Source organism: Amaranthus tricolor, chromosome 3 (assembly GCF_026212465.1).
Source record: "Amaranthus tricolor cultivar Red isolate AtriRed21 chromosome 3, ASM2621246v1, whole genome shotgun sequence".
NCBI lineage: Eukaryota > Viridiplantae > Streptophyta > Magnoliopsida > Caryophyllales > Amaranthaceae > Amaranthus > Amaranthus tricolor.
Genome location: NC_080049.1, coordinates 21,775,079 through 21,798,676, shown reverse-complemented (window position 1 = coordinate 21,798,676; position 23,598 = coordinate 21,775,079). Strand labels below are relative to the sequence as shown.

The 23,598-nt window shown below is 29.5% G+C and overlaps 1 protein-coding gene and 1 long non-coding RNA gene across 4 annotated transcripts; both read left to right on the top strand.

Annotated features, from left to right (window-relative positions):
- Window positions 1–5,143: 5,143 nt before the first annotated feature.
- LOC130809303 (uncharacterized) lies at window positions 5,144–14,477 on the top strand. Of its 2 annotated transcripts, XM_057675019.1 has the most exons (8): window positions 5,144–5,431; window positions 7,465–7,567; window positions 8,480–8,587; window positions 8,749–8,858; window positions 8,993–9,100; window positions 9,182–9,227; window positions 10,621–10,752; window positions 13,882–14,477. In XM_057675019.1, the coding sequence occupies exons 1-8, from the start codon at window positions 5,223–5,225 to the stop codon at window positions 13,963–13,965; spliced, it is 900 nt and encodes a 299-aa protein (XP_057531002.1). In that variant the 5' UTR covers window positions 5,144–5,222; the 3' UTR covers window positions 13,966–14,477. The 2 variants fall into 2 exon arrangements, with proteins under 2 accessions (XP_057531002.1, XP_057531004.1); XM_057675021.1 differs by lacking the exon at window positions 8,480–8,587.
- A 7,518-nt stretch (window positions 14,478–21,995) lies between these two features.
- LOC130809302 (uncharacterized) lies at window positions 21,996–23,598 on the top strand. 2 transcript variants are annotated; one of them, XR_009040789.1, is made up of 5 exons: window positions 21,996–22,239; window positions 22,328–22,422; window positions 22,589–22,618; window positions 23,091–23,149; window positions 23,362–23,598. It is a non-coding gene; the product is annotated as an uncharacterized LOC130809302 (long non-coding RNA). The 2 variants fall into 2 exon arrangements; XR_009040788.1 differs by having other exon boundaries at window positions 22,328–22,618; window positions 22,866–23,149.

The window sequence follows — 23,598 nt, the reverse complement described above, 5'->3', positions numbered from 1 at the left end:
CACCCGAAACTAATAGTGACCGACTCGAGTCATACCCGACCCGAATCATGCTCAAAACCGAACTTGATCCGGCTAAAACCGACTTAACCCGAACGAATTTTTAATCGAAATGCCATAAACCTGAACCAATTTTTAACATAGAGGTATGATCGACTAATATTCAATCATCGTATTAGTTAATCTAATAAACTAATAGAAATTTTAATAAATTAAATTTTATACTTACATGGTTTTATATATTTAGAGTTTATAATCAATGGTCAATGTTTATTTAACTATTTCTAATGGAAAATAATACCCGAATCTGATCTTTACCCGGTGAAACTGAATCAATTATTAACCGATGACAGTCCGAGACCGATTGACTACTCGACACGAACTTCAACCGACACCGAACCGATGCTAACCCGATAGCGCAAATAACCGATCTTCAAGTGAACCGTGACTAACCGACCTGACCCAAGTGTGACCCACCGTAATACGCATCCGAAAAATGACCGATCTGAAATACAACTGAACCGAATGACACCCTTCCGAAATCGACTCGATCACCCGAATGAACACCTCTATCTACAACCTAGAATCCGGACCCAGACCCGTCAAACATTTTTTGGATTCAGATATGATCCGGATCCGATGGGTCTCAAAAAATAAGACCCAAACCTTAAATAAGGGGCGGATTCGGAATGGGTCCAACAGGGTTCTAGACCCATGACCATTCCTACTCTCAGTAAGACTGTCTCATAGGCAATTCATGTATTCTATTTACCTAAATTGGGATATGCATTATTTAAATTATTTCATTTATGTAGTCTCATTTTGTAATATAATTTAACTATTTAAGTAAAATAAATAAGTAGTATTTTACAATATAACAACGTAATTATCTGGTAAATTTCCCTCACAAAAAGATTGACAACCAATGAAAATTATGTTAATCTCTCAAAAGTAATAGAGTATTCATTCTGTCCTAAAATGAAAATCATTGATTTCATCTACTATCGTCATTTCCAATGGTGAATGTAGAAAAAAAATCAAATGTTATCAATAAATTAAGAAAAATTTGTAAAGAAACACCTTTTAAAATTCCTTTTTTGTAAATAAACACCTTTTATAATTTTTTTTGTAAAAAAACACCTTTTAAGAGACTTTTTTTTTAAAAAAAAACACCTTAAATCAGTTTCCGGTGACTTTTGTCAACTTTCCGGCGATGACTATGCCATTTGTCAACTTTCCGACGTTGACTTTTGTTTTTATTTTTATTTTTATTTTTATTATTAATATTAATTTTTTTTAATTTTAATTTTTATTATTATTTAAAAAAAATAAAAAAAATAAATAATAATAATAATAATAATAATAATAATAATAAAATAAAAATAAAAACAAAAATAAAAATATTAATAATTTTTTTTAAAATTTTTTTTAAATTGTTTATTTTTTATTATTTTTATTATTTTTTTTATTATTATTTTTTTATTTTTCATTTTGTTTTTATTTTTATTTTATTTTTAATTATTATTATTATTATTATTTTTATTTTTGTTTTTATTTTTATTTTTATTTTATTATTATTATTATTATTATTATTATTATTATTATTATTATTATTATTATTATTATTATTATTATTATTATTATTATTATTATTATTAATATTATTATTATTATTATTAATTTTTTTAAAATTTTTTTTTAAAATAATAATAAAAATTAAAATTTAAAAAAATTAATATTAATAATAAAAAAAATAAAAATAAAAACAAAAATAAAAAAAAATTTAAAAAAAAATTTAAAAAAATTAATAATAATGATAATAAAAAGTATAAAAAATATAAAATAACAATAATAATAATAAAAAATAATACTAATAATAATAAAAAATATAATAATAATAATAATAATAATAATAATAATAATAATAATAAAATTAAAATTAAAAAAAAATAATAATAATAATAAAAATTAAAAATAAAATAAAAATAAAAACAAAAGGAAAAATAAAAAAATAATAATTAAAAAAAATAATAAAAATTTTTTTTTTAAAATATAAAAAAATTTATTTTTTTTGTTTTTATTATTATTATTATTATTATTATTATTATTATTATTATTATTTATTTTTAATTTTTTTTAAATAATAATAAAAATAAAATTTTTTTAAAAAAATAATATTAATAATAAAAATCAAAATAAAAATAAAAATAAAAATAAAAACAAAAGTCAACGCCGGAAAGTTGACAAATGGCATAGTCAACGCCGGAAAGTTGACAAAAGTCACCGAAAACTGATTTAAAGTGTTTTTTTTAAAAAAAGTCTCTTAAAAGATGTTTTTTTACAAAATAAAATTATAAAAAGTGTTTCTTTACAAAAAAGGGGTTTCAAAAGGTGTTTCTTTGCAAATTTCCCATAAATTAAATTTAAAATTACATTAATCAAAATTTTAGTTAAAACAGTAGGATACACCAATTTTACCTATCATTCACTGTTTAATCCCCTAATATGGTGCAAACTAACAAATTTCACAAGTAATAACAAGCATCATTCTTAACATTATATTGTAACCAGTTAGAAGAAATCATCATATCATGATAAACTACGACATGCATATTCAGATCATGTCTACTAGTTACTACTCCATATGTTCCTATTTGATGTACCATAACGAATTTTCATAGAAACTAAGAAAAGTTGAATTTTTTATATGATTGAGATACTATTTTGTTAAATAATAAAAAAGTGGAGACTAAAAATAAAAAAACACAAATTCTTGTTTAGAATCGTCCTAAATTAGGACGTTATTTCATATGTGATCACATAAGCCTTTACACTGATCACGTATGTTTGTGGGTTCGTCTTAATTTTAGGATCGTCGCATATGAGATTGTCTCACAAAAAAGTATTCCCTCTGTTTCTCAAAGGAATTCCTACTTGCCAATTTGGGTGCTTTATTAGTTGTTTCCATGAAGAGTCTTTTTATTTACATCACAAATTCTGGACTAAAATGACCTTATTCATTCTCATTTTAATATTTTTATAATAATTATGATCCTCACATATATTTCATTAATTTCAATTTAACAGTATTATATTCTTTACGATCCCACCATGTTTCCCACTAACTTTTAAAAAATATTTTTTATTTAATTGTGGTCCTAGTATTCTTTCCACTAATTTTCTTTTAATATTTTATTATGTTTATGGTCTTTACTTTTCTTTCATCAAATTTATTATTCAATTAAATAATATATATCCACTTTCTAAAATATTATATTTCTCTTAATTACTGTGGACATTCTTTATGGGAACTTCATTAAAAAACGGAGGGAATAATAAAATAAAGTTAGTGGTAAAATAAAGAGACCACAAACATTGAAAAATATTAAAATAAAATTGGTGGAAAACATATAAATACAAGCATTAAAATTACTGTAATTAAGGCTAATTATTTTCAAAATAATTGACATAAATAAAAATATTTTTAAAAAAACAATAAATGAAACTGCTTATAGTAGAGTCCAAACAAATTTTATTTATTGATTTCGCATGCTTATACTATCATTTGGGAGAACACTTAATCTACCTGGTGGGTAGGTGGTGTTCATTAGAGAATATCCGATTAGTCGAGTACCTATTTTAACGGTCTGTGCCCCGATCCGATCAATTTATCTGGTTTTTAATAATTAAGACAATTAATAATCAGGGCAATTTTCCTTTTAAGAAAAATGTACTAATTATTAATTGGCAATTTTTTAAATGGAAAAATAAGCTATTTGAGCAGATTTTTCTTTTTGAATAATTAGGACAATTAATAATTAGTACATTGAATAATTAGTACTTTAATAATTAGAACAATAATCACTCTATTTGAGCAATAACTCGCTTACCAGTGGTTGAATACAAAAATAAGCAGTTTTGAAGAAAATAAAAATTGGAAACAGTGGACACATGTTTTTTAAATATACGAATTATTCATTATGAAGTACTAATTAGGACAAGAATCTCTCTTTTAAATGGAAAAATATTTTAATTTTTTCATTTTATGACCCGCCATTTAAGATGCAGGTCGGCGGATCAATGGGTAGAGTCAAATGGGTCGGGTTTTTTTAATAGGCATACCCATATGATTTGGCGTTGAGATAGTTGAGTATGTTGCACTGTTGTGGAAATCTCATATTAACTTTACATTTGTGAATTTTTTTTTTAAATTATTCACAACTGAATTAATATTAATGATGTACATTGGAAAATAAAATTAAATATTGAATGAATATTAATGAACATAGAAAAGCAAATTGAATAATACCATCAGTATTTGAGTACTTCTTTCAAGCAAAAAAAGTATTATTTCCCAGTGCCAAGCATGGGATTCTAAATTTTATTATAAACAATATTTCTTGCAATTATAATTAATGTTCAAAAATTAGTAGAAACTCGTTTGCACAAATATTAAAAAACTATTTTTGATTTAATTACATACTAGTATAAAAGTTTTTGTAAGATTATTTGTTTTTATATATGAAAGTTATTGAGTAATGTTTTAAACATTATATTTTTTTCGTATAATATTTTTATTACTCCTATTATGATTGAACATAAGTTACATTATTTCTTTAATTTTCATTCACATATTTATATTATATTTTAACTAGTAGAAGACTTAAGGATGATTCAAATGCACATAGCATTATAAACGTTATGACTATAACATTTAATATATTATGAAAATAGGTTGGTACCCATTTAATACACGTTGATCATAATTTCTTTATCAAACACTTGATAAAATCATCATATGATAATGATTACTTTAGTAATTTTATTTTTTTACAACGTTCGAACCACTTTTCTTATATTCTTAAATTTAAGTTTATGGTTTAAAGACCTCAACTACTCAAATCGAAAGCAAACATTACTCTTTCTATTCCTTTAAAATTATTAAATAACATATAAAACGTTTCTATTTCAATTTACGTAATGCAACGAACTCAAATATAAAAAGGGGAGAAATTGTTTTGAATTTTACAACTTTACTATTTGTTTAAATTGGAGTCTAATTCAACACTAATATGAAAATGAATATTTAATTGGAGTAATTTACAATTTATTTTATATTGAATATCTTACAAATATTGAACAAATTTAATTTAGGTTACAATTTTCCACAAAGCATGTTTAATTTAGGAGAGACAAAGATCCTATTCTTGGCGTGAGAAGTGAGGATGAGTGCAGACGAGTTACCAACGAAGGAGGCTAACGTACTCCGGGGGCATGAAGGCGCAGTTCTAGCTGCTCGTTTTAACGCTGATGGAAATTATTGTCTGAGTTGCGGCAAAGATCGTACCATACGTCTCTGGAATCCTCACCGTGGAATTCACATTAAAACCTATAAATCTCATGGCCGTGAAGTTCGTGATGTTCATGTCACCCAGTATATATTTCATTTTTACTAAATTATCATTTACTCTATGTTTTTATTGTTTTAATTAATTCTTTGATGTCGGTTTTTTTTTAGAATATGTTGTGGATGATGATAATTTTGATTCATATAATTGGGTGCGAAAAGAAAGTATTTTTTTTCATTGATTTGATTCTTTAATGTGGTCTATTTTTATAATGTTTTTTTTTTTTTATTAATATGGCTTTTACAGAATAGAGGTGATTAAATTTCTGATTCATATTCCTGGGTATGAAAAAAATTTGTTTTTTAATCATGATTTTAAGCTTGTAATGTGTGAAATGTGAATGGTATTTTATGATTTGTTTTTCATTTTATGTTTTGATGTTATTGATATTAGTTTTGTAAGATATAGTTATATAGATGATGGTGGTATTAAGCTTGTAACTTTGGGTGGATGTTTGTTGTGGATAATAATCTTTTTAGCTTTATGTGGAAATTTAGGTGTAAAAGAGGGTATATGGATGTTCTTTTGTTGAAGTTTTCTGTTGGAATTGTCTTTATTGAATGTAGAAATGGAGGGTAAGGTATGATTGATTGGATTTCTTTTGTGTGAAAGACTCAAAGTTTTAATTTTGGTAAATTTTCCTACTTTGATTGGGCTCAGGATTGCTTTTATGAGTGGGAAAGAGATGCTAAGATGAACTTGATTGGCATATGAAAACTTCAATATCAATGATGGTGTGTTGGAAGCTTTTTCATTTTGGATTTGGGTTACTCAACTTATAGTCTTAACCGAGCTTATGTTTTTGATAATTTTATAATAGAATACTGGTTGATCTATTTTTAGCTAGTGCGTTGTGAGGTTGTATTTTTTGATTTCGATTATATTGCTTGATTAACCCAATAACATAAACTATTAGAGATCTTAACTAAGTAATTATGTAAAACATGATAGAACTAAAAGTTTCCTCTTTAAGGACCACGAGGCCGATGGGTTGATACCAATCCGTGAGTTAACTTTTCAAATCATAGTAGATGGGTGGTTCTAGTATGGGCCAACTATTGACTTCATGTTATGTTGTGTTGCAATATGTTCTCTACATTTGACTTCCACTTTCTCTCATTCTCAGCTTAGTGTTTGACGGTAAGAGAGTGAGATTTTGGTTGAAATTAGGCTAACTTGGACTTTACTTACCCTTCCCACTTCCCCCCTCTTAAATCCCAAGTTATCTTTTTTTCTACACATTCAATCAAGTAAATGAAACAAGCAAGGACTTTTCAAAAATCTGAAAAGTCTTAGCGAGATGTGTTTTATAGAACCGAACACACTATAATTACATGTTCTGTTGCAGATTCAATTCAAAACTAGGGTATTTCCCAAACTGGGGTATTTCCCCATGATGTAAATTGGTCTGATTAAACTTGTGATAAGCAATACTTCTACTTGGTAATAGACTAGAAGATGATAAATTCAAGCTGATAAAGTAGTTTTTTTAATTAGAAGAGTAGATAATGCTTGAACCAGAGTTCACGATGAAACATTGATGCACAATATTTGATGTCTTAAATCTTAGGTGAATGCTTAACATCGATAATAGCGTTGAATGATGGCAAAGGATCTTATTATCTAAGTTTTCCTATGAAAATTTCCATATCACCGTTATCTCAAAATGAGTTTTATTTGTCAATAGACATTTATGTTAGAATGAAATATGAGTTTTCACATGGGAGTACAATGCACTAACACTTGAATGGTCACGTTATTGTGAATGTCTGTATTAATCATTTGGATTTGGATCAGTGCAACCTATTTTTTGGGTCAACCTTAGAGCATCGAGCAACTATTATAGTCTATATCTTGCTGTTTGTTAACTTGGTGATTCTGTTGCATGCTTCTCATCAATCTGAAGCATTCAAAGAAATCTAAGCTATAATTTGCATTATTTGATGAAATATTCATATTGAATATCCATGTACTTGTTGTAATCTTCTTTTTATGGATTCAGTAAGAAGCTCATTTGAACTGGTTGAAAATTTTCACATGCCAATTCTCTTGATTTCAGGGACAACTCCAAGATTATTTCATGTGGTGGTGACCGTCAAATCTTTTATTGGGATGTATCGACTGGTCGAGTGATTCGCAAATTTCGTGGGCATGATAGCGAGGTTAGCTTATAGACACACCTTATACGCATAAATGTCTTACCTTTGTTTAACTTTCTAACTAGAAAGTTTTGTAGTTCTTTATAATGGGCATCAATATTGCAAGTGTTTTGTTTGACATACACTTTGGATTTGATTAGAACTTTATGTATTTGGTAAACTGTGCTGCTCTTTAGTATAGTTCTTTCATTGACTCAGAGTTTGGATGCGAGGTATACAAGCAGTGGAAATAGTTTGAAGCATACGTAGATAGTAGATATTGATTAAAGTTGAACATAGAAAATGAAATACTTGATGTATGCTCGATTAGCAATTGGTTAGGGACGAGGAAGGAGCGTTCATGGGAAGAAATGACTGAGTTTGGATGCAGTTGGAAGTTCGAAGAATATGGTTCTTACTTCGAATAACCGACCCCATGGTTTCTTCATGGGAAGGAATGAGTGAGTTTGCACTTTTTTATGTATGAACATTGGAGAATATAGCCTATATCATGTTTCAGGTCCTTATCATGCTTGTTTTTCTCCACTTTTAAAAGCTCTCAAATATGCATCGAGAGGTTTATATAAAAAATTTAGTGAATTGCTTGTATAAGGTTATGACTAAGGACGGAAAGAAGGCGGTTATGGGGCAAGTAAGAACTCATGCCCACCACCTACCTACTACCTACTAGGCCACTACCTTGGTGAGTAAGACTTTTCATACTATATCCACCCATGCCCATCAAAAATCATACCCATACTCACCTCAACTGTGACAAATGTAGTGTGAAAGCCGTGAAATTATACCCACCTTCTGTCTCTAAAGATTATGGTTCTCTTTTGTCTCTTCAAGAAATGTTGTGTAACATTTTTGTTTTAACAACAAATTTGTTACTACTTGATTGGGATATGATACATAGCTCCTAATTCTTTCCAGGTAAATGCTGTGAAGTTTAATGAGTCTGCATCTGTTGTAGTGTCAACTGGGTATGATCGTTCGATGCGTGTTTGGGATTGTAGATCACAGAATACTGAACCAATTCAGGTATTCTCCCCTGTTTAGTGGATATCCAATATCATGATTGGTTCATATCAGCTCTACATGTCTACAACTACAAGTGCCAGTGCTTTGAAATACTTCATGTTTTAGACCTGTGTTGCAGAAGACTTTTTATTTGAACTACTGACATTTAATGTTTATTCCAGATCATTGATACTTTTCAAGACAGTGTGATGTCCGTGTGTTTGACAAGTAGTCAACTTATTGCCGGAAGTGTCGATGGAACTGTCCGAACATTTGATATTCGCATTGGTAGGTATGTTCAAATACAGCTGATGGTTTGGGATCACAGTTTTCACTGTGCTTAACACAAATGCTCCATATTTTCTTTCAAGTTCTATATTGTTGTTGAGGAAAGGCAATTACAATGTATTTTCTGGATACAAACAGGGAACTATCTGATTACTTGGGACAACCTGTCAACTGTATATCATTGTCAAATGATGGTAACTGTGTATTAGCCAGTTGTCTAGATTCTACTTTACGCCTTCTTGACAGGTATGTTACCTTGCTCTTGTTTGTAGAAGCGTTAAGCTGAAGATTGTTCTCCAGCTAATGCATTTATTAACTTAATTACAGGTCTACCGGAGAGCTACTGCAAGAATATAAAGGTCATGTATGCAAGGTTTGCATTGCCCTTCTTCACTTCTTTTGCAAAGTAGTAATGGATCAAGTTTGAGGTTCTCGCATGTTCCATTTTCTTTCAGAATAAAAGCAATGCTCTACTTAAGTAACCTTGACTTTTCTACATCAATGGGGTTCTTCCGAGTGTGGATAAAAAATTAACATTTTAATGGAAGGCTTTTTAATCCATAGGAGTTTTGAGAAAAAAACCAACTTAGATTTGCTTCAAGAAGGAAAATTGAAAGCAAGTTGAAGCTTCCATTAGCCAAAAGTTGATTGGAAGAAGTAAAAATTAATGAAGTAAAAGAAATAAAATTTCGAAACCCATTTTAGACATAAGTACATCTCTTACAGCTGAATTGGAAGATGATAAATCCCTTTTTGGAGAAAGAAATGAAAGTTTAAGAAGAATATGAAATTAAGGACATAGATGAGGAAGAAGAAGACAAGTACGTCCTCTGTTTATTTTCACGCATGCCAATGCACTTTTTGAATGAATGCATAAGTAAAAATCATAAAGAATTAAGTTTTTTAAAAGTATATATTGAGATGAATTTACCAGGATTTCACACAACTATATTTTTTTCTTGAACTTTTTTTATCAAACAAAACTAAAGTATAGTTTGTAAATAGTGTAAAAGTCAAACAGTTGAAGTATAAAAAGGAGGAACTATTAACATTTTAAATTTTTTTCTCTTTACAATAATGTTCTTGACCATCAAACAAGGTTACCGGGAAAGACCTTTTAAAGGAAAGATGAAGTAGAGGTTGGTTTTTTCTTGGTTAAATGAAAGTGGGATTTTAAAGCTTATCGCCTAAAGGCGGGATTTTTAGAATTAAATTTTCCTAAAAATAAACCTGAGCTCATCCCCACTAACTTTGTATTTTATAGTGGAGTATCCGATATAAATTTGGTAGCATTTCTACGGTCTACACGAATTACTAACACTACGTATTGAAGCAAAAAGCCTAACCCCTTCTCTTCTTTAGCTAACCCATCTTATGTCACTGAATCAATTTTTTTTGGATTTAGTACTCCTTTTTGCTTGCTTTTCACAGGTTTCAAAATCTTTATACATACTATTTTGAACTTCAAATATTGAAACGAACTCCAGAACAAGAGGTTAGAATTGGATTGCTACCCGTATAGAAGTACATACATTAGAGAGAAGGCCCTGAAAAGTCAAGTATCTTATTTCCCCAGAATCAAGAACTGAGTTTGCTTAAACAACAGAACCTTTCTTACCATCTAGAATTCTCTTTAAAAATATTTTCTTTCTCATAAAAAATTCGTTTGTTTCTTCATTCATCTATGTAATTGTTTAATGGTATGTTTGGGTTCTGGCTTTTATATCTTGATGTTTACTTTATTTTCATTTTTGTTTTTACATCAGTCATACAAACTGGATTGCTTCCTTACCAATAGTGATGCCCATGTGACTGGTGGTTCAGAGGATGGCTACGTTTTCTTCTGGGATTTGGTGGATGCATCTGTTGTATCAAGATTTCGTGCTCATGCTTCAGTGGTAATGTCATTTAGCATATGCTTGTTCTTTTGCTTGAGCGTGATTTTTGCTAATTAATTGTTTACAACCTTTTTGGATTGAATTTTGAAGGAAGAGATCAAAATGCTTTTCTTTATTTGAATTTAAAACTCAATGGAAAATGTTGTGGTGCTGATATTAAGATTTATTGTCTGATATTCTTAAGATTAAAATAGAAGTGCAGTGAATCAAATCACACTTTTAACTGTCATTTCTCGTAGTGCTTTAGTATTTCAGCTCTACAGGTCATTTCTCCCTAGATTGAGAATTCTGACTAGAAGAACAAGATCCCTTGCCCTTCTAACCATTCTATAGTTAATTCTAATAAAAACTTGTTGATTGAACCCTAATCAGTAGCAGACTAGCAGTTTATTGGATTATGCATCTGGAGCAAACACAACTACAAGAAATGCATAATCTGAAGTTACTTGTCATTGTGTATTTTGTTCCTAGTTATTTACTTAGTTGCCTGTTGTTTTATTTCTGCATTGAGCCACATTGGCAATTTGTCATATTGTATTTTCTGAGACCTCGATAGGTCTAAGACACTTCCAGAGCTGTTTCTTTCACACTAATGTGTATGCTTACTTTTCCACATTGGCCCTGAGAAGTGAGAACTCAAAAATACTCCAATCTTAGTTTTAAAAAGCGCAAGGCACATCGAGGTGTAAAAAGCAGAGCGAAGGTGTGGCTTTTTGTAGGCGAGGTGCACTTTCTCGCTAAAGCTTAAAAAGCAATTTAAAAACATATATAATACCTCAAACAACAATGATATTCATATTTTAGTTACGGCAAGCTTGAAAACATTCAATATCCTTGCAGTAAACACCACTTTAGGACAAAACTATTATAATGAGAATATGAAGAATTCCCAAAGTTATAATCTTTTTTTGCGTGCTTTTTTTTTTTCTTAAAGAAGCAACAGTCTTTTGGAATTTATATTCAAGAAAAATTTTCAAGTTTAATTTCTTTATCTAACAATCAAGCATAAGTTATTACCCACCCCCAACAAGGCTTGAAGCGCACTGAGGTGCCCAAGACGCAAGCCTCTTGAAGTGGGCTTTGCCTCACCTAGTCGAGGCTTTTTTAGTTGAGCCTAAGGTCGAGGCACACAAGGCACAAGGCGAGACGCGATTTCTAAAATTAAGACTCCACTGCAGTTCCCTAACGTGCTCCTCTGTCGCGAGAGATAACAATGCTCTATAAGTGTTGTAATTTGCGGAAGAAAAGCAAACTGAAACCATTTTTTTTTTTCATAAACCATTTCGTCTCTTGTATTGTCCTTAGTTTTCCCAATTTCATGTTGTCCTTGAGGGCTGTGATTCACACTTTCAACCTCCGATAGTCCCCTATCCTCTTTGAAAAGTTGGTAGAAAAGGCAATTGTGTAGAAAAAGAAGAAAAATATAGAAAAAGAATGAAATACAGAAAGGAGGAAACAAAAGAAAGAGAAAAAGGCATAAATAAAAAGAAAAACAGAAGGAAAAAAAAGCAAAAAATAAGAAGAAAAGAGAAAGAGGACAGGGGCAATTGTGTAGGCATGTGGGAAATGTGGAGGAGGTTCAGGAGGAGTGCTGGGAAAGGTTGACATTGGAAGAATAGTAGAAGAAGAGAGGGGATGTTAGATGCACATAACAATGGATCTGGAGGAGGTCCGGGCAGGTTGAACGCCGGAGAAGTGGCCGGCAAGGGAGGAGTTCACATAGACCCAAGGGGGCAGAGGAGAGAGGGAATTGCGAAAAACAAAGAAAGAAAAGTAGACCCTCAAGGGAGGCGACTCATCGGCGAGAGGAGCAACAATACCGAGAATCGGTGGCGGCCGGCCGGCTTGAGAGATTCGGTGGAGAAGAAGGAGGTTTGGATAGTCCCCTATTCTTTTTTTTCTTCGCCGCCTTGTCTTGATGTCCTCTTGCTTCAACAAAAATTTCTCGTCTACATCCATGATGTGATCTTAAATAAATGGGCTTCACCCTCCTTAGTGTCCTAACATCTTATAGAAATCGTCATAAGCTAAGGTTTCTATCTCTGCTACAGCTTTTGCCGCTCGTCTGGCCTTTATATTCCTAAGATATAAAAGGAACTAGGATTGGATGAAAATAAACAAACTAAGAGTACATGTGTAAGCTATCTAAGACACACGTGGGAATAACAGCATTCTGTTATAACCACCTAACAAGCATATCCTAACAAACAGAATACATAAGCTGGATCTAGGCTTGATATAACAGCAGTATAAGCAGCACTTTTCTGTTGTGAGCATAGTCTAAAGCAGCAGCCTGTGCATATGTTGCTTTGTGTTGTGAGTCTTCATAGCTCTTTTTCCTTGTAGCCTAGGGTAGAGAAGTAACCTTGAAAGAGCTCACGAACACCTGTTAGTCACAACAATAACCAACAAGGCTACAACAACATTCCATTAACCTAATACCATAAAATGGCTCCCACTTAGGCGGGGATTGGGCTTTGGTGATCGAATGTATACAACCTTATCCTTTTAAAAACAATACAAAATTCCAATTCTAAAACCTTTATTTGTGGACATAATGTGAAAGGACTCAGCATACAGGAGATTTCTGTCTTCATTGGTGCTAAGTGGCTCGTGTTGGTTTGAGCAACTTAGATATTTGATCAAGTTTTTTATACTGATGGTAGCTAATCAGCTATGCTTTTTTAGCTTCCATTGATAAGCTTTATATCACCGTCCATTTGTTGTCATTCCTATTTTCAAGAAGTTAATTGACTGGCAACCTTTGCATCAAACACTACATGAATGTTCCATGCTGTCCATTTTTCCGGATGTATTCTTTGTCATGCGATTTTTGATTTATATATATGACCATAACACTAATACCTAATGATAAACATGTTAACTCGTAAGTACTTAATGACCGGTGAAGTTATCAAAAGATAATGTTTTCCTCTTTTGGGATCCGAGTGCTAAATAATAGTGCACCACTAGTAAAGTGTTAGATACAAACGTGTTCATATTTGCATTTTTCAGATTAGCATTTAACAATGTTGCTTTTGTAGATCTCAGCATCAGTTATAATGACTTAATGTACATCTTGTTTGAGTTTATGTATTGACAACTGACAAAGGTACACAATGTCACCAGGTAACAAGCGTAAGCTATCATCCCAAGGACAACTGTATGATTAGTGCCTCTGTTGACGGAACCATCCGTGTCTGGAAAACATGAGATAATCGCATAATGCCTCCGATCATACTGTTATCTGGTCCTTTTTTTTGATATGAGATGCCAAATTCTTTTCTTATGTGTGCCGGTGTTGCTGTGTTTTGATGCTGATTTTGTCCGTCATATATATCAGATATCGTATTATTTTCGTAAGTGTTGTGATGCTGCATTTTCGCGTTGGTTGTCTCATTAACCATGAAAACAACCATCCTGGCAATGAAGTCCAAGTCTTGCTGGTGTTATTGTCAACTGTCATCTTGTGCTATCTTTTTCCACAATGTGTTTGTAGTGTTTTCAATTTCTAGCCGTCAACTACAATTATTGGAAAAATTACTGTGAGATGGAATAATCAATTAGCTAGTTTCTTGAGAGACCATCTCTTTGAGAGACATATCTCAAGCTCAGCCCATTAAAGATTAAATGCCTACTTACCGTATTCTTAATGTCTACATACCGTATTCTCAATGTCTACTTACATTATCTTTAATGCTTACTTATCGTATCTTTAATGCCTACTTTTAATATTTTAAATGTCTATTTACCGTATTCTCTCAAAGAGACCGTCTCTCACAAGAATTTGTGATAATCAAACACATGCTTTATAAAAAGACTAACCAAACTTATTACAAGAGTCGGGTTTCTAAGAATTATGGATTGAAAGGCTTCAACTTTTGTGATAGGGTTTGATCACGAATATACTTCATTAATCATTTATTATATGTTAGTTTATTAAGTTATGTACAAAAATTTATTGAATATAGTTGTTTATTTTTCATAACTAACCATTATTTGATCATAACTTTATATTACTAACTAAAACGATTATATGTAAAATAATTCTATTTCACTAATTAAATTAATATTTACTAATGATAATTTTTCTTTTCTAGATAGATCAATTAATTTGAGTATATATCAAATTTAAGGCTAAACATAGGCTAAATCATTGTGCAAGCATTATATTAAACTTCCTTCTGTGAAATGAATATACGGTATACTCATATACAAACACTTTATTGATGGCATGCTCAAAATATACAATTCTATATAATTTTCTTTATCATAATTATCATTGTAAAATTATTTTAAATAAGATTTTAGTTATTATTTTGTAAATATGAAGATGGCTGAATAATTAAGTTGATAAATTTTTTGACGTTATATAATTTAAGAGTTTTTAATTATAAGGTTATTTATAGTTAACAACTATTTTATATTCTAATTATTTTTGTATCATAAATAAAGTATAATTAATAGTTTAGTCATTTAATTTACTAAAATAAAGTTACCTAAAATATTCTTTTTCTTAAAAAAGTATATTTTAAAAATTAAAGGTTTTAAAATTAACTTTTTCTTATTATTATTATTTATTAAGAAAAAACTCAAAATTTTCATATTAAATTACTTAAAATTTAAGAGGAAAACACAATGTATAAAAGTGACAATGTGAAATTCATGCAGAGAATAGAAAAAGTCTTTGTTCCTCCTTTCTGTGGTGGAACCGTAGAAGTGAGAGTCCAAAGTAATAGTGGGGTTTCTTGGGTACCATGTAGGGACTTTCCTAAGGAAAACAGAAACAAAACCCCTATATTAATTATTAAATAAAGGGTTAAAGATTTAGTAATTTTTCACACCAAACACCCACTTAAGTTTGTATAAGGTATAAAAAAACAGCTGGTCTTAGACGAGACGACCTCGTTATGAAGCTGTTAATTTGGGTCGGTCCAATTTACATGTGTAATAATATGAGTATTTTTTTTATTTTTTGAGCATTTTTTTATTTTGATCTTAAAAGGTATCAATTTTGACCTTAAAGGTATTAATTTCAAAATTGATACCTTTAAGGTCAAAATTAATAAATGTCCAGAAATTAAAATGTTGTTACACGCGCGTGAAATGGGCTGACCCACACTACATACGTCTTAACTTGCGACAGTCTCGTCTAAGTTTTTGTGATCAAAATGAAGGTATTTAATAGTGTATAACTTTAATAAAAACAGATTTTAGTACTCCTTACTATTCACTTTATTTGTCTCATTTACTTTTTGGCACTATTTATTAATTTTTTTTTAATTTGTATTTTATTCTAAATCTATAAGTTAAAATATAGTCAAGTATAGTCTTCTTTTATTCGTCTAAATGCAGTGATAATTAATATCAATTTTTTATAATTTTTAATGAAGCATAATTAGAGATATTAAGAATCAAAATATCACCTCGATAAGGGTGAAAAAGCAAATTGGACAAGTAAAATGAATAGAAGGGAGTATTAATTTATATAATCTTATTTTATTTTATTTATTTCACTTAATTATGCTTACTTTTACAAATTTTATGAAAACCATGAATAAACAGATACTACATGAAACAAAAGTGTATATTTATTTTTATTTTGCATCGATATATGAATAATGATGAAATATAACCTTCTTAGTGCTTAAAGATTGACATGTGTGATGCTTTCTCTTTATTTACTTTTTAATTAATTAGGGTTAGGAATTAAGAACTTTCTATTTAAAGAAAGGATCCAAATCAAGAGGAATACGGTTTTATAGTAGTTGTGGAATCATTCAAAGATATTGCTGTGTTAGTTGGGTTGTACTTTGGAGACGTTGATACTTCTATGTTTTTGTTTTGATTAAAGTTGTTTATGGGCGAGCTATTCGCTAGATTCGACTCATTCGGCTTGAAAAACGAGTGAACTTAGACAATATTTTTCAAAAAAAATAAAAATTTGGATAGGTAATATTCACCCGCCAAGATAAATGGACGGGCAGCGTCACCAAAAAAATACCCGCCGTTATACCCAACCGTCCGCTTAATTTAATATATTAATTATTAAATAATTATTTCTATTAATTATTAAACTAGTACTACTACTTTACTAGTACTACTACAATACCCATATGTTTATATATTTAATTACTTTTATATATGTTTATATCTTATGGTTACTTTAATAATTTCTTTAACTTATGATGATTGCTAGAGGTATATGTATAAACTTTGTACTCCATAGTCCGTAGTAAGATGATGATAAACCGATGATGCAATACTTTGTCGGATCATCAAATATATTCATATAATTTGAGTATTTTGAGACTTATTCTGTATTTGGAATATTTTGGACAATGTATTGTATTTTAATTGTTATTAAAACTTAATTTTCTAATTTGTATTATATATTTAATTTTTATATAAGGGATACCCGCCTACCCGCGGGTCCTGCCCACTTTAAAAATGGGTGGGTAGCGATAAAAAAATATAACCGCAATGCAAGCGGACTTTTGAATATTTGAGCCCGCAAGTAGATTTTTTAGGCACTACCCAGTCCACTAGCTGGCCAAACCCATCCATAAACAGCTCTATTTTTGATATACTAGCTTTATATATTTTTCTATTAATTTTCCAGTTTTCTTAACATTAATAATTTTGTTTTTAATTTGTCTAATCCCAATGTAATAATAACATTTCATAACTCTAATGTGATTAAGTCACTTTCAGTAGGGTTTGAGAGTTGTATGTATGCAACTAGGGGTGTTCATCGGTCCAAACCTAGATCGGATCGGCCAAAATCGGTTGCACCGGAAGACCGGAATTTTGAATATGCTAAGACTGGAGACCAGGCCAGTTCCATCCGGTCCGATCCTGGTCTAACCCGGTTTCCTCCCGATACGGTCCGATTTAGACCGAAAGTAATTTTTTATACCAAAAAATAAATTTAAAAAATGGAAGATTTTAAATAATTTAGCAAATTAATTATTTTGAAATTAAAATATTTGAGTTAAAAAATTATTTTTTGTTAGAAATAAAGAATTTAAAGCCTTTTAAATAAGTATATACATAAAAATCGTAAATATTATTCCCCTTCAAAATTACCTTTATGTACATCTGGTCTAACCCGGATTTTTCCGGGTTTAGACCAGACAGGACCAGAAACCTGAAATAATGAATAAGTAAGACCCCGATCCGGTCCGATTTAGGTCCGGTCTCATTTTGCACACCCCTATATGCAACCATACTCTTATTATATTGTTAACACTAACAAATTAAAGACGATGTTCTTTTCAATTAACAAACATCATTTACAACTTCATATATATTAGAAGTGCATATGATTCAATGAATGATATTATCATATTCTACTATAATTCGAAATCTAAGAACTATAAATCTCTGACTCCATCAAAATTGTAAGGACCAATTGAGAAATTTTTCCCAAGTTGATAAGGTGGATCTTAATTTAGGCCTATATGGATCCAATCCTTCAAAAAAAAACTTAGATCATTGTATAAAATAAATTAAACTAAAATACAGTCTAATATTAACAATAAAATGAGATGATAGATTTATTGGTTAAGACTTAATATTGGTTTTAAATTAGAGGTCATACAAAAAGGTAATGTCCAAGAAATAGAAATAATAAAAAGTTTATGAGTGGCTAGCTATTACATATTATTAATAATTTTTTAAAATAATATTATTAAGTATTGTTAAGAATTGAATTTTCATCATTTATATAATAAATTAATTTTCGAAATTCAAATCTAGCTTGAACTAAAAAACAAAACTTATCTGCATGAATTTAATTTATTCAAAAATTTATATTACTTTACATGAAAAGAATATAAAGCACATTCCGACCACCATATTAAGAGGTAAATAAGGTGATGTTATGCATTATTTAACCGTTAGAAATAAAAATGATATTCTCTATTTTTTTAAATAATTTCTCCATTTTCCAATAATTTTTTTTGCATGCAACTTAAGCTAAAAGAGATAGTGTTGAGAATTGAAATTGTGCTAATTGTATGTAAAAACAAAGTTCGGAAATTTCTTCCATACTAAAATAATTTAATAACTCTTGAAAACTACAAAGCAAAAAACTTATCTTGCTTTTCTTTTTTAATTTGAGATGATTGAGGAAACTTATATTAATCAGTTATAGCAAAAAAAAAAAAAAAAAAAAAAAAAAAAAAAAAAAAAAAAAAACTTATATTTTTCAGTAGTGAATAAGACATTAAAATAGCTAATTAACTAAACTACGCTCAACATAAAATAATTATTAATTTCAAAAAACATAAAATGATCTAATTATTAATTTCTAACAAAAATATGCATAGATACTTCTCTTTAATTTATTAATTGTAATACATATATAATATGCATGTATATATTCACACACCAAAAGCTTATAATCATATTTAATTTATAAAAATCACACATATCTAAATATATTTTCAACTGATTTAAACTTAATGGCAATTATATTTGCTTTAGGATTTTATATAATGACCTGTGGATGAATAGTTTTTGGATTGGCATTTGAAAGCATTTGACAAAATTACTTAAATCGACTAAAAAATTAAATTTATATCAAAATCAAAAAGATTTTTAGTTTCCTTTTATTGACTTTTACTTTTTTTTCACTTTAATTTAATAATCTAACTAACAACTAACAACTCATTATACGAAATATATACTTCTACTGTGTGATAGTTACTTTTTTCCTAAATTGATATCATAATACAACCTACATTTCAATTTAAATATCTCATTTACTTTTTTACGCTATTAAATGTACTTATTTAATATTTAATATCTCTTACTATAAATAACAAAATATTATAAAAATTAAATATTAATTATCTTTGCATTGAGATGAATGAAATAAAATTCCACTTAACTATATTTTAATTTAAAAATTAAGAATAAAATACAAATTAAGAGTAATTAATAAATAATATCAAAAAGTAAATGTGACATTTTTAGTGAAATAGTGAAGTAACATTTTTCCTATATCAAGAACATTTGGAATATACTTAATCAGTTAGCTAACAATTCGCACATCAGTAATAAACTAGCTAATAACAAATAGTTATATACCTAGGCAGGGTTGTCTTATTTATTTTTAAAGTTCTAGTATAAAAGATAAAAAGAACTCAAAAGCTTAATGGGTAATAATAATATAATATCACTTTTATTTGATATTCTTAATATTTTAACTATTTTATAAAATAAAACTTTAATATCATATATTATATAGTAAAAAATTATAAAATATATCTAAATTATAGTGAAATTAATATCAACCTTCTTTATAAATATATGTTCTTTCAGCCCTAATGAAATTTTATGTTCTTTTAGCCCTAATGAAATTTGGGCTCTAACCAATTAGCTAGTCTCTTAAAGGACCGTCTCTTTGAGAGACGTATCTCAAGTCCAACTCAGATTTATGTCGATTTACCGTACTTTTAATGGCTACTTACATTATCTTTAATACTTACTTTCCGTATTCTTAATGCCTGCATTTAATATTTTAAATGTCTACTTATATCATTCTTAATACCTACTTACAATATTTTAAAAAATATATAATAAGCCGATTCAATTAAAAATGATCCCTTAAAGAAAACGTCTCAAATAAAAATTTCGATAGCCTACTTTGTATTTGTATGTACCTCCACAAAGAACCGCCCAGTGACATAAATTAATAACCCAATGCAAGAAATATCTAGAACAAAGTAAAAGGTAATTTTTCAAAATTCAAAGATAAATAGTACACACTAATTTGGTGTCATTGCTTTATCCCAAACCAAAGATTAATAATCTAAAACAAAATATAATTACAGATTCAAGCACAACTTACACTAATTACACATTCGGCAATTTCATCATCAATCATCAATCAGATTCATCATCGATAGGATTGGTAACACTATACAGCTCAACAATCGATCGATACTTCCTGATTTTCTTTCGCCGATTACTACCAACGACCTCTAAGTCGTCATCATCATCAAATTCTCCGGCTACAGAACCAAATGACGGCGAACACCTCAACGATATTATTTTCTCATCAATAATTACACGATCTTCGGTCTTTTTAGTGTTTTTTTCGCCCAAATCATTCTTGTTTAACTTCATACGACGCTTATCTCTATGATTAAAATCATAACAGATGGAATTACAACTTCCAGAACTACTCGTCGTCGCTGTCGTTGTGGTATCGCCTTCGCTTAGCTGCACCAGCTGCCTGGCTGCTTCCATGTCTATGTCTGTAATTTCTTCCATTAATTAATTTATTTTTCTTTTAATTTGTTAATAGAAAATACTGGGAAGAAAACTACGAAAAGGATATTGAAATGTTGATAGGAGATTTATATAGGAAGAGAGAGAAATTCTTAAAGGAGGTGGAATTAATAAGAAGGGAACTTACACGCTGATAAAATATTTGTTATGAACACGTCAATTTTGTTGATTCAAACCGACTTTGAAAAAATATCTGTTGAATTGTTTTATATATATATATATATATATATATATATATATATATATATATATATATATATATATATATATATATTTTATTGCATAACTTTCAATCCAAGGCAACTGTTTTTTAGTCTTTTTTGTCAAGGTTGATGAGGTCATAGTTTTCCTTTTTTGTCAAAGAAAAATCGACTTACTTATGGGAGTGTAGTGTTTAAAAGATTCAAAATTTTCACAAGAACTTTATTAATGTATAAGTATATATTATTGTGCATTTGCAAATTCTTACTTATTTTATCTGGATAAATAAGATTTATAATTAAAATATTTAATCATAAGATCAGAAGTTTTGAAACAAAGAAATAAGAAATTGTAAATTTGAAGAATTGATGGTTTATGAGATTTAAATTAATTTGTAAGAAACTAAAAAATGATATTTATTTATAGACTTAAAAGGGTTATATAAAGTTTCGTCTAATTGTTCATTAGGCTAGGACATTCGTATAATATTTGAGAAATAAATATTTTTTTTAGAAGCGAGAATTTAAAACAAATAATAAGTATAGAGAGTTATTTAGGTCAAATTTAAATGAAATGAGGAATAGGTGATTGGGCTTTAGAGGAATAAGAAAACCCTTTTTTATAATTCAAGTATGAATAAAAAGAAAAAAAGTTAAAAAATAAAAATAATAATAATAATGATAATAATAATAATAATAATAGTTAACCAAAAATGAGAAATTATTTATGCCTTTCACTATTCCTCATCTCCTTCAACTCTAACATTTTCAAACCCTAAACTTATGAACTTCAAGAACTGAAACAACAATTGCTTTCTTTCTCAAACCATTCGAAATCCCTCTTCCTCTCAATCCTGTTCTTCTTTGTCTTCAATCTTCGAAGGAAAACACAAACCTGACCCTTCTTCTTGGTATTCGATTTTCGAAGCACAATTGCAGTTGGTTTTCATCTTATTCCAAGGTTACCAACAAAAAACAACATCAGGTATATTTTCCTCTTCCTTCTTTTGATTTTCAAAGCACATTGTAGCATTCATCTCCATGTCCTTCTGATTTTCGAACCCTAAATGCAGGCGACAGCCATGGTTAAGCTTTCCACACCTTGATTCTTTGAACTACACAATATCTTCGACCCGCTTAATTCGCTTGAGATTTTCGAACCAAAACAGTAAGTTTGCCCTCAAATTCTTGGTACATCCGAACACGTCAATAGCTGAATTCTTTATTTTTTTTTCCCTCTTTTCTTTGAAACATAGCTGAATTTCTAATTTATGTTTCTATTATTCACATCCTACTTTCTTGATTTGTTTTGGGTTGTTTGGTTCTTGAAAAAGGCAGCAACATCATCAAATATCATCACCTTCGTAAGTGCTTCATTCATGAGTCATTATATTCAAGTAGTAAAGTTTCTAAGTTTTTGGGTTGGACAATATAAAATATTAACTATTAGGCATTCTACCATTAAGACACATGAGATTATGAGAAGTAATTTGTAATATTATAAGTTAGTAATCATTAACCAATTAGTAAAAGTAAACTTAGAATTTTGTGGAGTATACAGTAGATTAGGTCTTAGCATAATGAATTCATGATTCAGTATGTTTAATTCAGGAGACATGATATGCCAATGTCGAACCCTGCAATCAAGTATTGATTAGGAAAGTGGCATCTGATTGCGTACATCGAGGTGGATAGTAACAATCCCTTAAAGGGGTCTGGCCATACTACATTTCTTGAAAATAAACTTTTACTAAACCTCTTTCGAAATTGAAAATTGTTGAGACAAATGTTGTAGTGACTGCTTACATTGATACTATCATATGTTATATGGATCAGACTTGCAAGCTGGTCATTGACGAAGTTGAAGAACATTGTCCCTACTCCCTGTTTTTGAGGTGAGTTGTCATTTAGATATTCACTAGCTTCACCGGAGAGCGACATAGCCTAAGAGCTATGGGGCATCTCTCAAACTAGACTCCCTGTGCGCAGATAGATCTAGGAAACTGATGTTGCTTTTAAACTTATGATTTGAATCATTGTATTTTGTTGTTTTGGATTGTTACTTCTCATTTAGTTAAACCTGACCTCCTGTGTTTCTATCTTTTAGTTTGTTTGCAGAACGCAACCGGTCGAGAACGATGGGTTAGCGGTGATGATTAGAGTTACAGAGATGTTTATTGAGCTGAGTTCGTGAGAAGTGTAGTATTGTATTAGGTTTTCCATAAATGTATATTAGATTTGGTTGTGTTGATTATATTGGACTTATAGAGTGACTTTTATGATCACTTTGTATTTTAGTTAGATTTTTGGTTTGAGAATTAGTTGAGTTAGTTACGCTAAAGAA